At 35.3% G+C, this 17,812-nt stretch overlaps 1 protein-coding gene across 3 annotated transcripts in view; it reads left to right on the forward strand.

The window, feature by feature from the left end:
- The first annotated feature begins 1,455 nt into the window (after positions 1 to 1,455).
- The window catches only part of LOC136209318 (uncharacterized), a 36,558-nt gene continuing 20,201 nt past the window's right edge, over positions 1,456 to 17,812 (forward strand). For 2 of the 3 annotated variants that reach the window (XM_066000760.1, XM_066000768.1), the window contains exons 1-14: positions 1,456 to 1,777; positions 6,112 to 6,205; positions 9,154 to 9,248; positions 9,360 to 9,880; positions 10,002 to 10,212; positions 10,330 to 10,641; positions 10,847 to 10,997; positions 11,163 to 11,300; positions 12,164 to 12,245; positions 13,155 to 13,441; positions 13,540 to 13,653; positions 15,238 to 15,485; positions 16,128 to 16,373; positions 16,471 to 16,623. In XM_066000760.1, the coding sequence (XP_065856832.1) occupies positions 1,601 to 1,777; positions 6,112 to 6,205; positions 9,154 to 9,248; positions 9,360 to 9,880; positions 10,002 to 10,212; positions 10,330 to 10,641; positions 10,847 to 10,997; positions 11,163 to 11,300; positions 12,164 to 12,245; positions 13,155 to 13,441; positions 13,540 to 13,653; positions 15,238 to 15,485; positions 16,128 to 16,373; positions 16,471 to 16,623 (2,829 nt within the window). In that variant the 5' untranslated portion in view covers positions 1,456 to 1,600. Of the gene's footprint in view, positions 1,778 to 3,751; positions 3,976 to 4,085; positions 4,230 to 6,111; positions 6,206 to 9,153; positions 9,249 to 9,359; positions 9,881 to 10,001; positions 10,213 to 10,329; positions 10,642 to 10,846; positions 10,998 to 11,162; positions 11,301 to 12,163; positions 12,246 to 13,154; positions 13,442 to 13,539; positions 13,654 to 15,237; positions 15,486 to 16,127; positions 16,374 to 16,470; positions 16,624 to 17,812 lie in introns of those variants that run through there. The other variant, XM_066000765.1, reaches the window with a different exon arrangement.

Genomic DNA, 17,812 nt, shown 5'->3' on the forward strand with positions numbered 1-17,812 from the left:
ATTGTAATATAATAGAACTTATTGTTTTTAACACATTTGAAAACATATGTAATACTGCATGTATATTAATTAATTATAATATTAATTATTTATATTTAAAACTAAAAGGTTAATAATTCAAATTATAATCCGCAAGAATCCACTAATCCGCAATAAACCACTAATCCATAATAATTCAAATTATAATCCGCAATAAACTATAAGGTTAGAAAACACATTTTTTTTTTCCTCTCCCGACATGTGGGCGTAAGGACATCACGCCTCACCAAGTGGTGAGGTGTGATAGCCACACGCCTCACCACTTGGTGAGGCGTGATATACACACGTCTTACTATGTGGTGAGGCGTGATAGCCCCAGGCCTCACCACTTGGTGAGGCGTGATGTCCTCACGCCCGGGTGTCGGGAGAGGAAAAATAATTAGTTTTCCCACCCCAACTCCTGAAAGGACATTTTCATCCTTTCCGATGACTAGGTGGAAAAATGGGCTATGTTTAACAACACTAGGCCCGTCCCTGAGCATGGACGAGAGGGGCGCCTGCCCAGGGCCCATAGATGAAAGAGGCCCAATTATAATAATGTATGGTACTACTATAGGCTTTTAAACTATAATTGATTAAATTCAAAAAGAAAATATACTTTGATTAAAAACATTGTCATCAAATTCTTTCCAAATTAAAAATCTTAGCATTAGATTAAATTCCAAAAGAAATTATACTTGATTAAAAACATGGACATCAGTTACTAAATAGTGTTTCCAAATTCTCTAATTTATCTCACATTTTTTCCAAATTTCTTAATAAAAATGTTGGAATCAATTCCCTAATTTATCTAAGAATCTTTCCATAATTATCTCTCCCACCCATTATTCCTAATAAAATTTCTAATTTATCTCTCCCATCTTTGCAAAACTCTATCAGATTCTGATTTACTTGGTCTTCAGAGACAATTTGGGAGAAACACATCAAAATCTTCCAATTTCAAGAACTTAGCCGCAAAGCCCGTTAAGTGAGATGATTTTCAGATTTGATTTTTCATTTTTCTGTTATCATACTTTGTGTCCTGAAGAGCATAAAATCTATTAGAATTATTTCATAATCTATTAAATTTGAAAATTTTGCATTTAGAAATGCTTATAGATATCATTTTGTATAAGAAATTGGGTACTTAAAGGAATATAAAATGATTTTTTTGAGGGATATATATAAAATGTTTTTATTAGATTGTTTGTTAAATGTAATAAAAAAAATTGTCATTTTTAAATAATATTCTTTTATACAATTGACTTTTCTATTTTATTTCTTACTTGTACTTATTTATTAGGGCCCAATTAATAACTTGCCCTGAACCTCTAAAACCTCAGTATCCGCCCGAACAACATCCTACCTAAATTAGCCTCTATGTGGTCAGTTTGTAATTTACCCAAATAAATTCAAGTTTATAATCTACAGCGCGCAGGGTTTAAAGAGTATACCAAGAAACCCAAAACATAGGCCGCAGGGTTTATCAGGAGGATTTCAGTCAAGCGTCTTCAATTTTTGGAGGGAAAGGCCTCGACTTGTTTCCTGTCTCAAGATTTTCTTTCAATTTTATTTTGCGAGAATGTGTTCAACCGAGAGCAATTCAATGGACTCCGTAATCTCTTCTCTTTCAAACAGCTTCAAACAAGTCCCTTTGTCTGCTATACCGGCAATGCTTGATTGCATCCTGGCATCCACTACCTTCGCTCCATCTTCTCTGTTCGTGTCCCTTCTTGATCCTTTCCCTGGCCTCTATAAGGTGATTTTAGCATTTCTGCTGCTTCCAGCAAAAGAAGAGTATAAATAGTTTACTGTGTTTAATTTAACACTGTTGTTTTGAGCTGTGCTTTTATTGGGAAACTTATTTACCATAAGAAGGTGAAGCCTTGAATCCTTATGTTTCACAAGCAATTAAATATGAAACGTAATTGCTTTATTCAAGGTTGTATCAGTTGGTTGGCTTGGAGGAAAATGCTAATGAAGTTAGTTTTTTTTTGGAGCATAACTTGGTATGCAGGATAACAGAAATAACCAATATTTTTGTTTTGTCCTTCAAGGGAATTGAATTGAATCACGTTTTACTTGGCCGGGAAAATTTCAATCATGGAGTATTCATATTTTAGGCTTGTTAAGTATATATTGTGAGGTGTACAGCTATAGACACTAATATATAAGTAGTAGTTAGCAGGTAGTATTTGATTACACGGTATCAAAGTTGCCCTATATGCATATCCTATATTGTTTATTTGTCCTAAGTGTGCAAACGTTTTTCAGGACCTAGGATTCCACCCAAACTTTCTTACCATTGACCTCCGTCACCTGTTATTCTCACCGCCTCTCCAATCAGTTGCCTGTGCTCCAATCAGCTGATTTTGAGCGTTCCGGCAACATTCTGACCGACAAGTGTAGTTCACATGTCATCCTTCGCGGGCGACTCTCCTCCACGCACCGGTGAGTGGCGGTGCGTTCGGCCACCTCTTTGCCTCCGATTAACATCCTCTACTTCATCTCGTCATCCCAGGCCTGCCTATCCACTTTGTTTCTGCTTCCGTTAAATTTTTTTGGTTGAGGTCAATCTCTTTTGGGTTGCATTTCGCTGTTGTTCAATCAGTATAATTAGATTATCTTTTGCTTGCTGTGTTTGTGGTTATTATTTGACAATATGACTGATGGAAAGAAAAATGAAGCTAGCAAAACTATGGTTACTAACATTATGATGGTACCTCCGAAGATCACCGATCACAAACTAATTGGGTCCAACTATATAGATTGTTCCAAAACCATTAAGATATATCCTCATAGTGTGAGGAAGACTCATCACTTGACTGATGATCCGAAGACACATAATGAAGATGGGATGACAAATGATGCTTGTGTGTTTCTCAGAATCAAGAACTCTATTGATACAACAATTGTTGGTATGGTTCGTTATGTCAAAACAACTCATGGACCACTTGCAATATTTATATGTTGGCAAGGGTAATGTCTCTCGCTTATATGATACTTATAAATCATTCTATACCACTGATCGCCAAAGTCAATCTGCTCAGGATTACTATAAAGTGCTGCAAGCTCAAGGAGAATAAATGTTTGTTCTTCGTTTTTTATGCGTAATTGGCTCTGATTTTGAGGGTGTTACTTCCTTTCTAGTGCCACCTTTCCTGACGCTGAAGAGGCTCTGACTTGTTTTTGCGAAGTGGGCTGGTTCTTTCAGTACTCCTGTTGTTCCTGCTTTTAGTGCTCTCGTCAGTCATAGGAATGCATATGATTGCTCGTATAAGGGTTTGACTAAGGATAGTCGCCGGGACACTAAAAGTCCGACCAAAGGAAGCAAAGTATTTGAGTGTTACCAAGCGTACTTGTCCGATACTCAAGTCAAAGACGCAAAGGAGTCGCTTTGTTCAGGTTGCCACCATTGATGCTACATCCTCAGGCTCGACTTAAACTCTTACTACAGAAGAATATGCTAAGTATCAAGAACCATTAACTTCACAACATTCTTCTTCATCTATTAGCTTCACAACATTCTTCTTCATCTACCACTGCCATTGCTGAGTCACATAATTCCAGTAAGTGCCTCATTGCTTCATCTTCAAAGTGGGTCATTGGTTCTGGTGCAACAGACCGTATGCCATGTAATTCTAAATGGTGTAGCTGAACGCAAGAATCGTCATGTTCTTGAAACTACTTGAGCTCTTTTGTTTCAAACACGTGTTCAAAACACTTTTGGGTTGATGCTGTCTCAACCACATGTTTTCTAATCAACCGCATGCCTCCCTCTGTGTTACAAGGTGAGACTCCTTATAGTACCATTTTTCCTAATAAACCCATATTTCTTGTTCCATCTTGTATTTTTGGGAGTACTTGCTTTGTTTGGAATGTTCGTCCACAAGTTACTAAACTAGATGCGAAAGCACTTAAATGTGGCTTCCTTGGCTACTCTCGTCTTTAAAAAAGGTATTTTTGCTTTTCTCCATCTCTTAATAAATATCTCGTGTCTTCTAACGTAACATTTATGGAACGTCTTCTGTTCTTCCCATATTTTCTGATATATCCACTTCTAACAGTGATATTGATGATGTGCTTGTCTATGAAATTCACCACGTTTCGCCTCCCCAGCCTTCTAAGCGACCTGTTACTCGGGTGTATTGAAGACGACATAAACTTTCCGCTTCCAATCCAGTACCAATTTCTGTTTGCTCTTTATAAAGGTAAATGATCTTGCTATTATCCTATTTCTGCTTTTGTATCCTATGAAAATTATCCCATTCGGGCTGGCGCAATGGAATGGTAGATGAAATGAATGCTTTAGGATGCTAATGGTACTCATGATTTGGTAAATTTGCCTTTTGGAAAGAAATCTGTTAGATGCTGATGGGTGTTTAGTGTGAAAGTCTGATGGTTCAATTCCTCGTTTAGAGGCTCAATTTGTTGCAAAGGGCCGTGCTCAAACTTATGGAGTTGATTATTCTAACACTTTCTCCAATGGCTAAATTGACTTTTATTCATCTTTTTTATCTTAATGGCGGCCTGCTCTAATTGGCCCTTGCATCAGTTAGATATAAAAAATGCTTTCCTGCATGGTGACCTTCAAGAAAAAGTTTACATGGCTCAGTGGAGTGTGGCAAAGTATGTCGTCTCTACAAATCTCTATATGGGTTGAAACAAAGTCCTCGAACATGGTTTGGAAAAGTTTACATGGCTCAGTGGAGTGTGGCAAAGTATGTCGTCTCTACAAATCTCTATATGGGTTGAAACAAAGTCCTCGAACATGGTTTGGAAAATTTAGCCAAGTAGTTGAGAAGGTTGGGATGAAGAAGTGCAAGTGTGATCAGTCTGTTTTCTATAAACATTTTGCTTTGGGTATCATTCTCCTTGTTGTTTATGTAGACGACATTGTTATTAGAGGTAGTAACATTTCAGGAACCTCATCTTTGAAATCGTTTCTTCATGATCAGTTGCATACCAAAGATTTGGGGGCTTTAAAGTACTTCTTGGGAATTGAGGTGTCAAGGAGTAAGAAAGGGATCTTCGTGTCTTAAAGAAACTATGTTCTGATTTGTTGTCAGAAACAAGAAAATCTGGAGCTAAGCCATGCAGGGCGCCTATGACTCCTAATTTGCATCTCACATTAGGAGAGCCTTTTGAAGATCTTGGAAGATATAGACGTTTGGTGGGAAAGCTGAATTACCTTAAAGTGAGTAGACCTGATATTGCTTATTCTGGACTGCACTTTATGCTACTTAAAGGGAACTCTTGGACGAGGATTACTTTACAAGAATTATGGTCATACCCAGATTGAGTGTTTCTTCGATCCAAATTGGTCAAGAGACAAGGATGACAGGAGATCCACTACGAGTTATTGTGTCTTTGTTGGAGGTAATTTAGTTTCTTAGAAGAGCAAGAAACAAGATGTTGTTTCTCGTTCCAGTGTAAAATCTGAATATTGAACGATGTCTCAATCAGTGTGTGAGATTACGTGGATTCATCATCTCTTGTTTGAACTTGGATTCAAGGTCACTACTCCAGCAAAATTATGGTGTGATAATCAACCAACCCTTCATATTGCTTCCAATCATATTGAAGTATACTACCATGTTGTTCGTGAAGAGCTAGAAGAAAACATAATTTCCAAAGCATACATTGACACCAATGAACAGCTAGGAGAGATTTTACCAAAGCCTTAAACGGGGTTCAAGTAAATTACATGTGGAACAAGCTGGACATGAAAAATATCTATGCTCCAGTTTGAGGGGAGCGTTAAGTATATATTGTGAGATGTACAGCTGTAGACACTAATATAGGTAGTAGTTAGCATTTATTTCCTTTTACCAGCTAAACTCTTAACTTTCTGTATAAATACCTATACCTTTTCATAATCAATATTGAGAATTCTCTCACCTTTTGTGTTTGATTACAAGGCTGAAGCAATTTTTTCCCTTTTTTTGTTTGTTTGTTAATTCACTGCCATAAGAACTCTGCAGTTCGTTTTATAAGCTGGGTCACCCACACTTAGTTTGGATCTTAATTATCTTATCAACTATTTGCTAGCTTGGAATGTAAGTCCAAAACTCAGATAGTGTGTTTTTACAGGATCTTAGGGAGGAGGGCCAGAAGTTGGACTCTGGTCACTGTGAGTATCTTGCATCAATGGTGGGAGCACTTTGTCATCTTTTAAAGAAGCCTGGTAAGCCATACTCTAATCTAGCGTAAATTATGAGTTCTTTTTAGGTATATAGTAGTATGAGACACTATAAACGTTGACCAATATTATTAGATTATTTCATTGTGCCGAAATGTTCACATGGAAGCTTTTTTTTTTTTTGTTTGATTGCCCAAATATTGCAGAAAATAAAATTGTGCTAGAGATCCTGCTTCTGTCAATCTAGTGCTGTGCTGCAAATTTTGTCTGTGTTATTTATCGTTCCTTGTCTTTTCTGCAAAAGTTTTATTGTTTTTCTCTTTTGCATGCTGAAGGAACCTACTCTACTGTGTGGATCCTGACTCTGCACATATTTGTCTGCTTTGAACCTACCTTGCATGTAGCTTCCCATTATGTGAATTGCTCCTGATTGGTGAATATAAAATCTGATATTGTTTCCCAGTAAAGACTGCAAAATTGTAATTTTACAACTTGCCACTGCCTGAACCAATTCTTTTGTTATTGAATAAACAATGGATTTATATAAGGATTGGGAAGAAAAGAACAAGAACAAGGAGCTCAAGGAATTATTTTCTAACTGGTTCTAGAAGAGATAAAAGACATGATAAAATTAAAATAATAAAACTCTCTAACTATGCTGGTTGTCTGCTGAAGACACCATTTTGCAATAAAAGAAAATGCTCAATTGTGCACTACTGCTCCTTAAAATCCTAATCCTCTTCATTGCACAAAAGGGCTGAAATATTGCAAAGAATATATATTGCTTGGTCTTTATTTCTCCTTTTAGCAAGTCTTGTATCTCATTTGAACCCACTGCATTATTGGAAATGCTTGGCAGCCTTTTACACACGTATCAAATTAGACAAAACATCGTTAAGAAAAGAAAAGAAGAGAAAGTTGGTTATGAGATTTAGTTCTAACACAACATACATGCCCCTGAAGATACCTATTTTGAGTTCTTAACTTCCAATAGTTTCTTGGAATTATGTTAGCGGGAAGTGCAATGATTAGAATTCTGAGCCTTGACCTTAGCAGGAGCCTTGGACTTCTCTGAAAATGAGCCACCAAAGTAGCAAGCAGAAAGGTACTAGCTAATAAAAAATAGCCAAAAGAAGTTAAGAAGGTTGCTGAGCTTGTTAAAGTGTGAAATGGAACTTCTCATCTATTAGTTAATAATATGTCAAATAATAAATAATAGAATTGCTTTTTGAGTCACATACTTTCTTTAGCCTATACACATCTTCCTTAAAGCAAGTACAGAGAACTTAATATTCAATTTGAAGAAAGAAATGGTATGTACTATTCAAATAATTCCAAGGGTTGGTTTCCTTCCAACTATTGTATTGCAAAACATATTTTCCTACACTAAAGGTGTTTAGTGGGCTAGATTTAGCCTAGGTGGTTAGTGTTGCGAGTCTGTTTATGCACAAGCCAAGTAATCACCACACGAATACTGTGAATCTACTTTGTCTTATCTAATTTTAGCTCAAGTAAAGGTGTTTTGTTCTCTAAAGATGGACATCTAGATGTTGTGGGATACATAGATTTGGATTTCGTTGGTAGTAGAGTGGGTAAAAGGTCTACTTTATGATATTTGTCATTTGTTGGAGGCAATTTAGTGGCTTGGAGAATTAGAAAACAAAATGTGTTTCCATTGTGTAGTGCTGAAGCTATGTACCGTGCTATGCATCATGCCATTACAAAACTTTCTTGGTAGAAAAATTTCCTAAAGGAACTTGGGTCTACATTGAAACCTATGGGGTTGTTTTGCGATAATATGACATCTATTGAGATCGCCAACTAAGCATATTGAACTTGACAAACATTGTATTAAGGATTTTCTTGATTATGGTATAATAGAGATTCCTTATACCAGAAGTTCGTATCAATTAGCTTACATAATCAGTAATGGATCTTCCTATATATAATTATCCAAGTTGGGAGTTTGTGACATACGCTCTCCAACTTGAGAGGAAGATTTAGCAAAGCTTTTCCTATTCTATTTGTATATTAGGAGTATACAATTGTATATAACTATAGACCGACTTACCATTTTTAGGTTTTCTATCTTGTATGTATGCACGTTGAAATATGGATAAAAGTCAATTTTGCTCTTAAGGTTATTGGGTAAGACTAATTTCAACCTTATCATACAACCAATGTTGCTTCCATGGTAGTACCCTTGCTACTGCGTGTAAAGCAATGATCAAAAGGGCTGTATTTGCCAGGAAATTAGGAATTCCTATCATAACGCATGACCACATGCATGCAGTTATTGATAGATAGAAGAATCATGGTATACATTTTCGTGTACTAGCATCATGCTGGTACCATAGTAGGGAGAAAGAGAGTTCACTTTTGGCTTTGTTGATTTATTGCGTGATGATTTTACCGAAAAAGATTGAAGCCGTGGTAGTTGTTTCATTCAAGATTAGGTCTCTTTACCTAGTGTTCTACCTATAGCTTGAGGGGGTATTCACGTTTGGTATATGCCTGTGCTGACTGAGATCTTTGGAGATGATTCCGTACTACAATTTGGTGGCGGAACTTTAGGAAAGCTCAATTTTACCCCTTTTCAAGGGATGCAATCAGTATTTTTTTTTTCCGGTATTTACTAAGAAAAGATTAAAATTGAACTATGGACAATGGTTTCTACCATAGGAGGCAACATTGGGACATTTTGTACAATAAGGGTAAAATAGGTCTTCCCTAATAACCTTAGGGACAATTTTAGATCTTATCCCTTGAGATATATAAATGGATTTATTTCACCAATTAACAACTAGAATAAAAAATATCTTTGACAATGTGGTACCAATTTTCTATAGATATATTCTTTCTCTTTTCATCTACTACTGCTATTTTTTCTTTTGCATAGATGTTATTTCTTATTGGGTTTACATTCAGTTCAATACCATATTCCAGCATGCTGCTAAACATATCCATTTATTCTGATCTGGATTTATCTTCAGGGACTAGTCCTAGCTGCTTGCAATCATTTATTTGGAAATGCTTTGTTCCATTGCTGAATATGGTTCATGCATTTGAGCGTGATTTTCTTAACCAGGTAAATAGTAAGTTGTTGTCATTTTTACTGCATCTTTTTGAAAGCTCATCTGCATCTATTTGTTACTAATTATTATTTTTCTTTTTTTGCTATGCATGGTATTGCAATTAGATTGCGGAGTTATTCTTTGATGTTGTGAGCGTAACTAACTCGTGGGATGTCTTAGAAGCAACTTTGGTGCCTTTTTTTCTAAGATCAGCTGGCATTTCCATTGGTATGCTTCAAAATGAAGAAACAGATATCTTTGAATGGTCTAATAATTTAGCTTTGCAAGGTTTAGAAGACATGATTGACAATGGCCATTTGGATAAAGAGTCCATGCTGTCTGTTTCTGGGTCGTTTCCCCTTTCAGTATCATGTCAAGTTTTAACCTTGATACTGGATTCTGCATGGCAAAGTTTCCAGAGAGCTTCAACCAGTGAACCAATGTTGGAAAATGGGTCTTGTTATGCGGAAAATCTGTTCACTAGATTAGTTTGGGATCTCTGCAATATGAGTGAGCGACTGTTTTTGCGAACTTTGGAACATCGTTCCTGTGCTATGGGCTTTCTCCTCCCAATCATTTTCAAGTCATTTGTTTCTTATCATTCTTTGGCGATCTCGGTTCGCGGCAAGAAATGTGTTCTTTCTAGGTGATAATTACATTCTACTTGTCCAATTGTGTGAGTCCAAGTGTTTTACTGGTTTCCTTTGTCATGCACATTCCATTTCCGTGATTCTTTTGCTTACTATGTCTATTTGGATTGGATTCAGAAACCTTTTCTTTAGGAAAATATGGAAATGCTGCAAATTACTATTTTCTCTTGGACCTTTGGAGAGAAGAGATGCCTATTGTATACTCTCTCTATACTTGTCCTTTTTCTATCGCGTGGAAGGATCTGAAAATGCTGATTCAATTGATAGCCCAGAAGAATTTGACGTGAGAGATGAAAGAGAGTTTTGGGATGAAATAAAAAGAGGCCTGGTACGTGAATATAGCTTTTCAAATTTTCATCACTACAAAAATCAGTAAACTTAGCAGTCATAATCATTTTAGAATATAATATATTTTTATACTTCTATATGGTGATGATCTTGTCAGGTTGATGAGGAAAGTTTAGTGAGGAAGCAATCATTACATATACTTAAAAAAACGCTAGCAATAAGTGGAGGAAGACAGCACAATCATTCTCTTCAAGAGAAGAAATCGCTGGAGAAATGTCCAAATCCTCAAGGTATGACGAGGAGGGCATTATATGCTCAGAAGGAAGCAGAATCATTGGGTGTAGGGGAACTCTGTGCTTCAATTGATTCTCCTTTAGATGCTCAGCAGCAGTGGGAGGCTTTTATACTCCTGTATGAAATGCTCGAAGAGTATGGTACTCATCTAGTGGAAGCCGCTTGGGAGCACCAGGTGGTTTACCGGCTTCCTTTATTTTTCATGTCAGTATCTGTTTTGCTTTGAATCTATTATCTGGAGAAATTTCCCTTTGTCAAAATTCTTTGTTTTGAAACCCCCCTAAACAGAGAGAAAAGAACTAATCTCCGATTGGGAGAACATTTAAATGATTTTATCATTCACAATATTATATCCTCTAACATCTAATGTCTTATTGCAGATAACCTTGTTGCTTCAGTTTTCAGTTTCAAATGATAATTTTGCAAGTTCTACTGGTGGAGTTCGTCAAAATCAGATTGAAATTTTGGCTGAAGTCTTTAGTTGGTTAACAATTTTATGGCAGATAGGTTTTCGTCATGATAATCCCCATGGTTTGTATCTTATTAGTGTAACCTTATATTAAAGTTAATATTATGGAAACTTTATTATATATCATTTTTGTGTGTTTTTTTTTTGTTTTTTTTTTTTTTTTGAAATAATCATTTTTGTGTTTTATGGTATGGATAAGGTTAATTCAGTTTTTGTCTGAAATGCAGTTAGGTGCTTGATCATGCAATCGTTTTTGGGCATAGAATGGATGAAATATGGAAACTCGGTAGCATCTTTGCCTGAAAGTTTTCTACTTGGTTCATTCATTGAAGGATTAAATGACCCTGTACACCACAAAGATTTTGGTATTTTCCCAAGTTGCTTGTTCATAAATGTTCATTTTGATTTTTGAGCTTGGTATAACTTGAATATCATATAGCATATAGGGGAACCATATAAAATCAAGTATTATCTTAAAACATTTGATTCTTTCTTTTGGTATATTGGGATCACATGTAAGGACATTTGCATTTTTTGATGCCATTTATGTACGTGGCTGGTTTTTGTTTATTGTATTAAGATGGAATTTCTATCAGTGCAATTTTTCCTCTTTGCAACTGGAGAGTTAGGGGATTACTTGCACTCTTTCTTTAGATGTTATTTGTGTGCAGGTTTTGAATTTTTCGTGTTTTGCTCTTTTTGAACATATTTGAGAAAGAGGATTTAGAAAAATGTAAGGGTGTGATGGTGCGACTGATTTGAGCATTCGTTAGGAAGATGCTTTATAAGAAAAATGGGAATGCATTGAAGCACCTCTTCTGCTGACAATATTCCTTGTAGCCTCTTGATATCACCTGTTTTGCCAACAGCGTGAGGTAAATTGGGTAGACCCTGTCTAAACTCTCAATCAGTTAAACATGATTGGAGAAAAACTTCAGTCAATTCTTGTGGTTTTGGCTGCTGAGCTTTCCTTTTTCTTATTTATGCCTGGGAATTTATGTGGGTTTACTTTACTTCCGGTTGAAGTTTTATCAATATAGAAGAGATGTTTGTAGCATAGTCTTAAGCTTTAATAGTATTTCACTTTTCTATATTGGGCGATGTTTAATGAGATCATTCATTTGATCCTACCAATTTCACTTTGACAAATTTCATGAGAAAAGTATTTATATTGGATTATCATTTTTCAACATGGACTTTCTTTCTTTCTTTTATTTATTTATTGTAGGTCTAAAGGGAGTTTACACTTCAAGGACTACTGAAGGTGCAGGCAGGTTTCTACATCAATATTCCAGATCTTTAAATGTGAGGTATGTTATCATGTGCTGCATGAGTTCTTATTCCATTGCCTGTTGCTAGAGATGGCGATAATGAAGGTGAATTCTGCTTGAGATAGCCCTTGAGCAAGCAGATATAACAGTTTGAGTGTGTTATAGGCCTTATATGACACACATTATGATGAAGCTGTCTTATTTGGAGTGCTAAACAGTTCAATTCAAACATAGAATCTCTCTCTCCCCCTGGGAGTACAATGTTAATGAAGGATAATAAGTCCTTGCATATAACTTATTCGTAAGAATATATATACCACATAGGATTCACTTAATATAATATTATTGCAGTAGTGGCTTAGTTATAAGTGAATCAACACTATATTTTAGATTATGTATATCTGGGACTTTGGAGAAACTGTTGGTTGAAAGTGGAAAGTTGCCAATATATTTTTTTTGCTTTATATGCAGTAGTATCAGTATATTCTTGAAAACCAAAATTTATCTTTTAATTGCATTGAAATGAGGTTTCTTTAAGCTTTTGCATGGGCCTTTGCTTTGGGAGCATGACTTTACACTACTATTATTCTTTTGGTAAGGGAGAGGTGGAGTTCTCCTAAGTCTACGTTTGCCTGAATGGTGTCACCTTTTTGGTCCTTTATTTTTAAGTATTGTATTTGTACATTATAGGATACTTATTCTCCAAGTTGTAATCTTCTTTGCTCCTTAATGAAACAGTCTCTTCTGTCGCAAAAAAACTTTTATCATTATGGTTACATAAATGGAACTACTATGAGTGGGTTTTATTTTGGGAAGGTGCATTCTTTTTTGTGAATCATGATTAGATAATGCTTTTGAAGTCCTCTATTGGACTTTAAACCTACTAGCTTTTCTAAAAAAATGCTCTTCTGAAAGATGGCTGATGCAATTGATCTCATATGCTTACAGGGAAGGAATTGAGTTTTTGCATAGTTTAGCTTCAGTTGCTAAACAACAGTCTTTTGGTAGAGCTGGATTGATGGGTCTTGCTGAATGTATTGCTTCAACTGGTTGTGGATTAGGGATAAGTGATACCAAGGAAGTCGAACATAGTGAAGATGGTTTACCTGATGTGATCCAGCAGGAATATTCTTCAAAAAGATTTCATGCTATCAGTAAAACAGACTTATTGGATGTGTTGAGATTTGTCATCGAGAGCAGCAAACAACATTTCAACCCTAGTTATCGTCTTAGAGGTCTCTATCACTAGTCTTGTCTTGTTGGATGATGACAGATATGCTTCTGTAAACCTAGATGACCCAAGGCATTAACATTATTATTTTGATATCTACAGTTTGTGAGAAAGTCGTTGAGGCTGCTGCTTCAGTTGTCAGTACATATGATGTGCCGCTTGAGAATCTTCTCTACTTCATTTCAGCTCTACCACAAGAATTTACTGATTATGGGGGTGGGTAAGAGCATAGCTGTCTTACATGGATTCCTGTGAGCTCTTGCAAATTTTTGTTGTTTTTAATCTGCTCTTCACCATAATATTTTTATTTACTAATTGGCACTTGTGACTTTAGTTTGAAATCCCTACAGTAATCATGGGTTTATTCCTTGTATAATTGTCGTGTCCCAATTTGAATAATTTACTGCACTATGAGCCAGAGCCAGGTATCAAGTCTTTAAAGATCAATTGTGGTTGCTATATGCTTCTCGGAGTAATGAATGGCTATTTTTTAAATGCACGTACTTGATGAATGTGAAGGAACCTATTGAACTAAAAGATTAAGCTGATAGTTGAAGGCCCAATTCATATTATTATCCGACACACCCCTGCACGCGAATGCCAATTGGACTTGAAGCGTGAACAACACATGCCCATCTTACCATGTCTTGAAATTAAATCAACAAATAGGGTTGCGAGGAATCGAACCCTTGATCGCTTGGTCAAAGGGGCTCTGATACCATGTCATTGAACCAATTGAATTAAAAGCTTAAACTTATAGTTAAAAGCCCAATTCATATTAATATTTGACAATGAAATGTGAAATTAACGGTTTATATTCGCTTTATGGTGTTCATGTTTGCAAGGTCAGATTATCTGTTATTTCGAGGCTATCCAGTGTTCATGTATGTTTTTTTTATGGGGAATTGATTGGAAGTTGCTCAATTAGTAGTGTCATGGAACCATAACCATTAACCATTAACTCAAAAGTCTAAGCTCATAAGTAAGGTCTAAGAATAGCTTTTATATAATATTTTTGACATACCCGGCACACAGATGTCCCTTAGGCTTGAAGAGTGTTGTACACAAGCTCATGCTACCTTGTGTTGAAATTGAATATAGTTGTCTGGATTTTGAACCTTGACACCTTGGTTTAAGAGCTCTTATACTATCTCATGAAACTATGAATCCAAAAGCTCAAGTTGATAGGTGTCATGGAGCCAATTGACCCAAAAGCTTAAGCTGATAGGCAAGGTCTAAGAATAACTTTTATTTTTATCTATGACATACTCCTCCATGCGAAGGCTCCTTGGGCTTGAAGCATGTTGTACACATGCCTACCTTACCATGTCTTGAAATTTCATCAATAAATGGGGTTGCCAATATTTGAACCTTTGACCACTTTGTCTAAGAGGCTATGTCATGGAGCCAAATGACACAAAAGCTTAAGCTGATAGGTAAGGTCCAAGAATAACTTCTATTATTATCTTAGACAATAGGTAAGGCCACAAAATAGCTTATGTATTATCACTGACAAGAACAAACAACAACAATTTGTAAGAACTTCGAGAAATTAAGCTGAGTTATTTGTTACAAAGTTCAAATTTTCCACTAAGTTAATTTTGGAAAATCCCACAAATAGTGAGAGTTCATTGTTACGTCTTAGCAATTTTTTCCTTCAAAATAATGTGCAATTCATTTATTTTTTCTGTGGCTTTCTACATATAATCATATTGCCCTTGTTGGGTGGATTTTTCTTATTGATCTCTTTCTGTCTGTTCTTATTCATCTCTTTCTCTGTATTTTCTGTGTCTTCTATAGGTTCCTTAAGGGTAAAAATGCAAGAATGGCTTTTGAGGGATAACAAGAAACACTGCATTTCTGAGATGCACCTTCTGAAAAGCCTCCAGGAATTTCCAGAACGATTTACGTGTTCTCAACATTTTGTTGATGCTATTGCTAGTTTTGATGACGAAGACTTGGATGCGTGGGAATATGAAGCAAAAAGATGGGCAAGAATGCTTTTTCTTGTAATCAAGGGTGAAAAAGATCTAGTGCCTATATTAACGGTTTGTCTTCACCTTCTGCTAATTGAATTGCCTTGTGTTGTATTCCAGCGCTTCTGCTAATCTGGTAGCTATTTGCTGTTGTTTTTAATTGCTTCTAAATTTTTGTAGTCTAGGTAGGGATAATGCCTCATTTTTCAGGAAACCGAATAAGCTATTTTTTGTTTTAAGATTTTAGGACAATGAATGGAACTTGCTCAGCTGCTACCCTTAACTTTTTTCTGTTTAGATCTATTTGTCTTGCCGCTGTTTTCCTTTGTTGTTGGTTTCTTTATATTTAGAAGCCTTTCTTTCTGAATACATGTGCTCTTAGATTGTCAAAATATTAAATGCTGCTGTCCATCTCAAGAAGCTAATTTATCATGCCAGGTTTTCTTCTAAAAGTGTTTAAGTGCAAAGTGAGATTCTTTTCCTTGGGTATTTTCTTCTCCAAATACTAGGAATATACAACTGGAAAATCAGCTTTTCTAAATATCAGAAAAGAGCTATTGATTTGACAAATTAAGGATAATATAAGTTAATCTTGCATAATTTATACTTTTTGGGCCATTTGTTTAAGTGTGTGCTATTCTTCTGATTTGCTATTGGCCTATTAGTAACATTTGACCATTTTTCTGTCTAGTCTGACTTATAAAATTTGTCCAGTTTCTTCAAAATCGTGGCATTGACATCTGTGAACACAATCATGTTAGCTGGTCACGTGTGAAGTTTCTTGTCCTTGTCATGAATATGGTTGGAGAGATTCAAACGATGTGGGACAAAGTGGTTGAACATGCTGAAAGAATGAAATTTAAGGGAGAAAACAGCTTGCCTGAGGCTACAGATCAGTTTGGTTATGCAGAAGCTTTTGCAGTTAATGAGAAATTTTTTGATCTTTTTCTATCCATTCTGGTACTGAGCTTTACTGCACTATTGTTTTCCATATATGATTTTATACACTTCCTGTTGATTATGCTGAATTTTTTTCTCTTATCCTTATCGCTTGCAGGAGGAGTTGGTTTCTTTCGCTAGCACCTCTTGTTCTATTTTCTCGACAAGTATTCTGAAGGATGCAGATCTTCCTAGTTCTGTAAGTGGAAAACTTGGAGGCCCTAGTCAGCGCCGGCTGCCATCTTCCACAGCTGCTGCTGTGTTGAAAGCAGTATGTTTTTTCTCTTTTTTCTAAATTATTGATTGTTTGCTTGTAGTCTTATTGGAAAATATTATGTACTTGCATCCAGTAAACTTTTATGCATCCAGGAAACTATTTACTTGGAAAAAAATTTAAAAATAAAAATCAAACAAAAATCTTTATTCAAACAAAAAAATGCTAGAAAACCAAAATAAAAATAAAATATGCTAGAGGTTAATTTAACATTCCCAAGAAAAGTTAAGTTAAATTATACCTTTAAACCTTAATTTATTATTGATTCATATCAATTAAAGTACATAGGAATAATTGATGGACAATTCTAGCAATTATAATAGCAATGGCATGAATAAGTTCCAGTAATATCATTTCTTGTGCAGACAGCACTTGCCCCAGCATCCTTATGTTTGTTGTAGCATGCATTCTGGCAATCAGAAAGATTACAGTTTGTTTGGAATAATTTTTCATCACATCTTCCTCCTTCCGCTATCCATGCACCTGCATGCAATTATAACTTTTCATATTCAGTTTTGAAAAATGATAACTGAAAATAAATATTGTGATTTTGTGTGTTTGTAAAGACGTTTTCATTGTTTAACAATTTACATATACGAGTATGAGGTTTCATCCGTTTGCAAAGACACATTTTTTTACTAAAATTACTAGTAAACAAGAAAAAATTTAGTCATTTTATCATTTATTCCTTCATGAAAATATGTTTATATATAAGTGAGATACAAATGAGACAGAAAAACACTGAAGTTTTATTCTAAATGTTTGTCACATAAGAAATTTTGACAATTTTAATGAAAGTTTTTGTCTTTACAAATAGAGAAAACTTTAAACTCAGTTTACAAACCTTTAAATCACATAAATGTCTTTACAAATGAGCAAAATCACAAAATTTATTTTTACGCTTTATCTTAAAAATTTAATTCATAAAGAAAAATTATACAGTACCTGAAATGAGGAGGATCATGATGAAAAAATGGGTGAATGAAGCCATTTCTACAAATGGGATTGAGTAATAAGATATATAAGAAGCAACTCTAGATTATGAAGAGGGGATTGATGTGTGTATGTATGTTTAGCATAAGAGGTTTTTATAATGGTAATGAACAGTCTTTAAAAAATTAAAATAATCCCTAATGAAAAAATGAAATCATGTTTCTAATTTTTTAGTAATTTCAATTATTTTTCT

This window comes from Euphorbia lathyris, chromosome 1, assembly GCF_963576675.1.
Source record: "Euphorbia lathyris chromosome 1, ddEupLath1.1, whole genome shotgun sequence".
Taxonomy (NCBI): domain Eukaryota; kingdom Viridiplantae; phylum Streptophyta; class Magnoliopsida; order Malpighiales; family Euphorbiaceae; genus Euphorbia; species Euphorbia lathyris.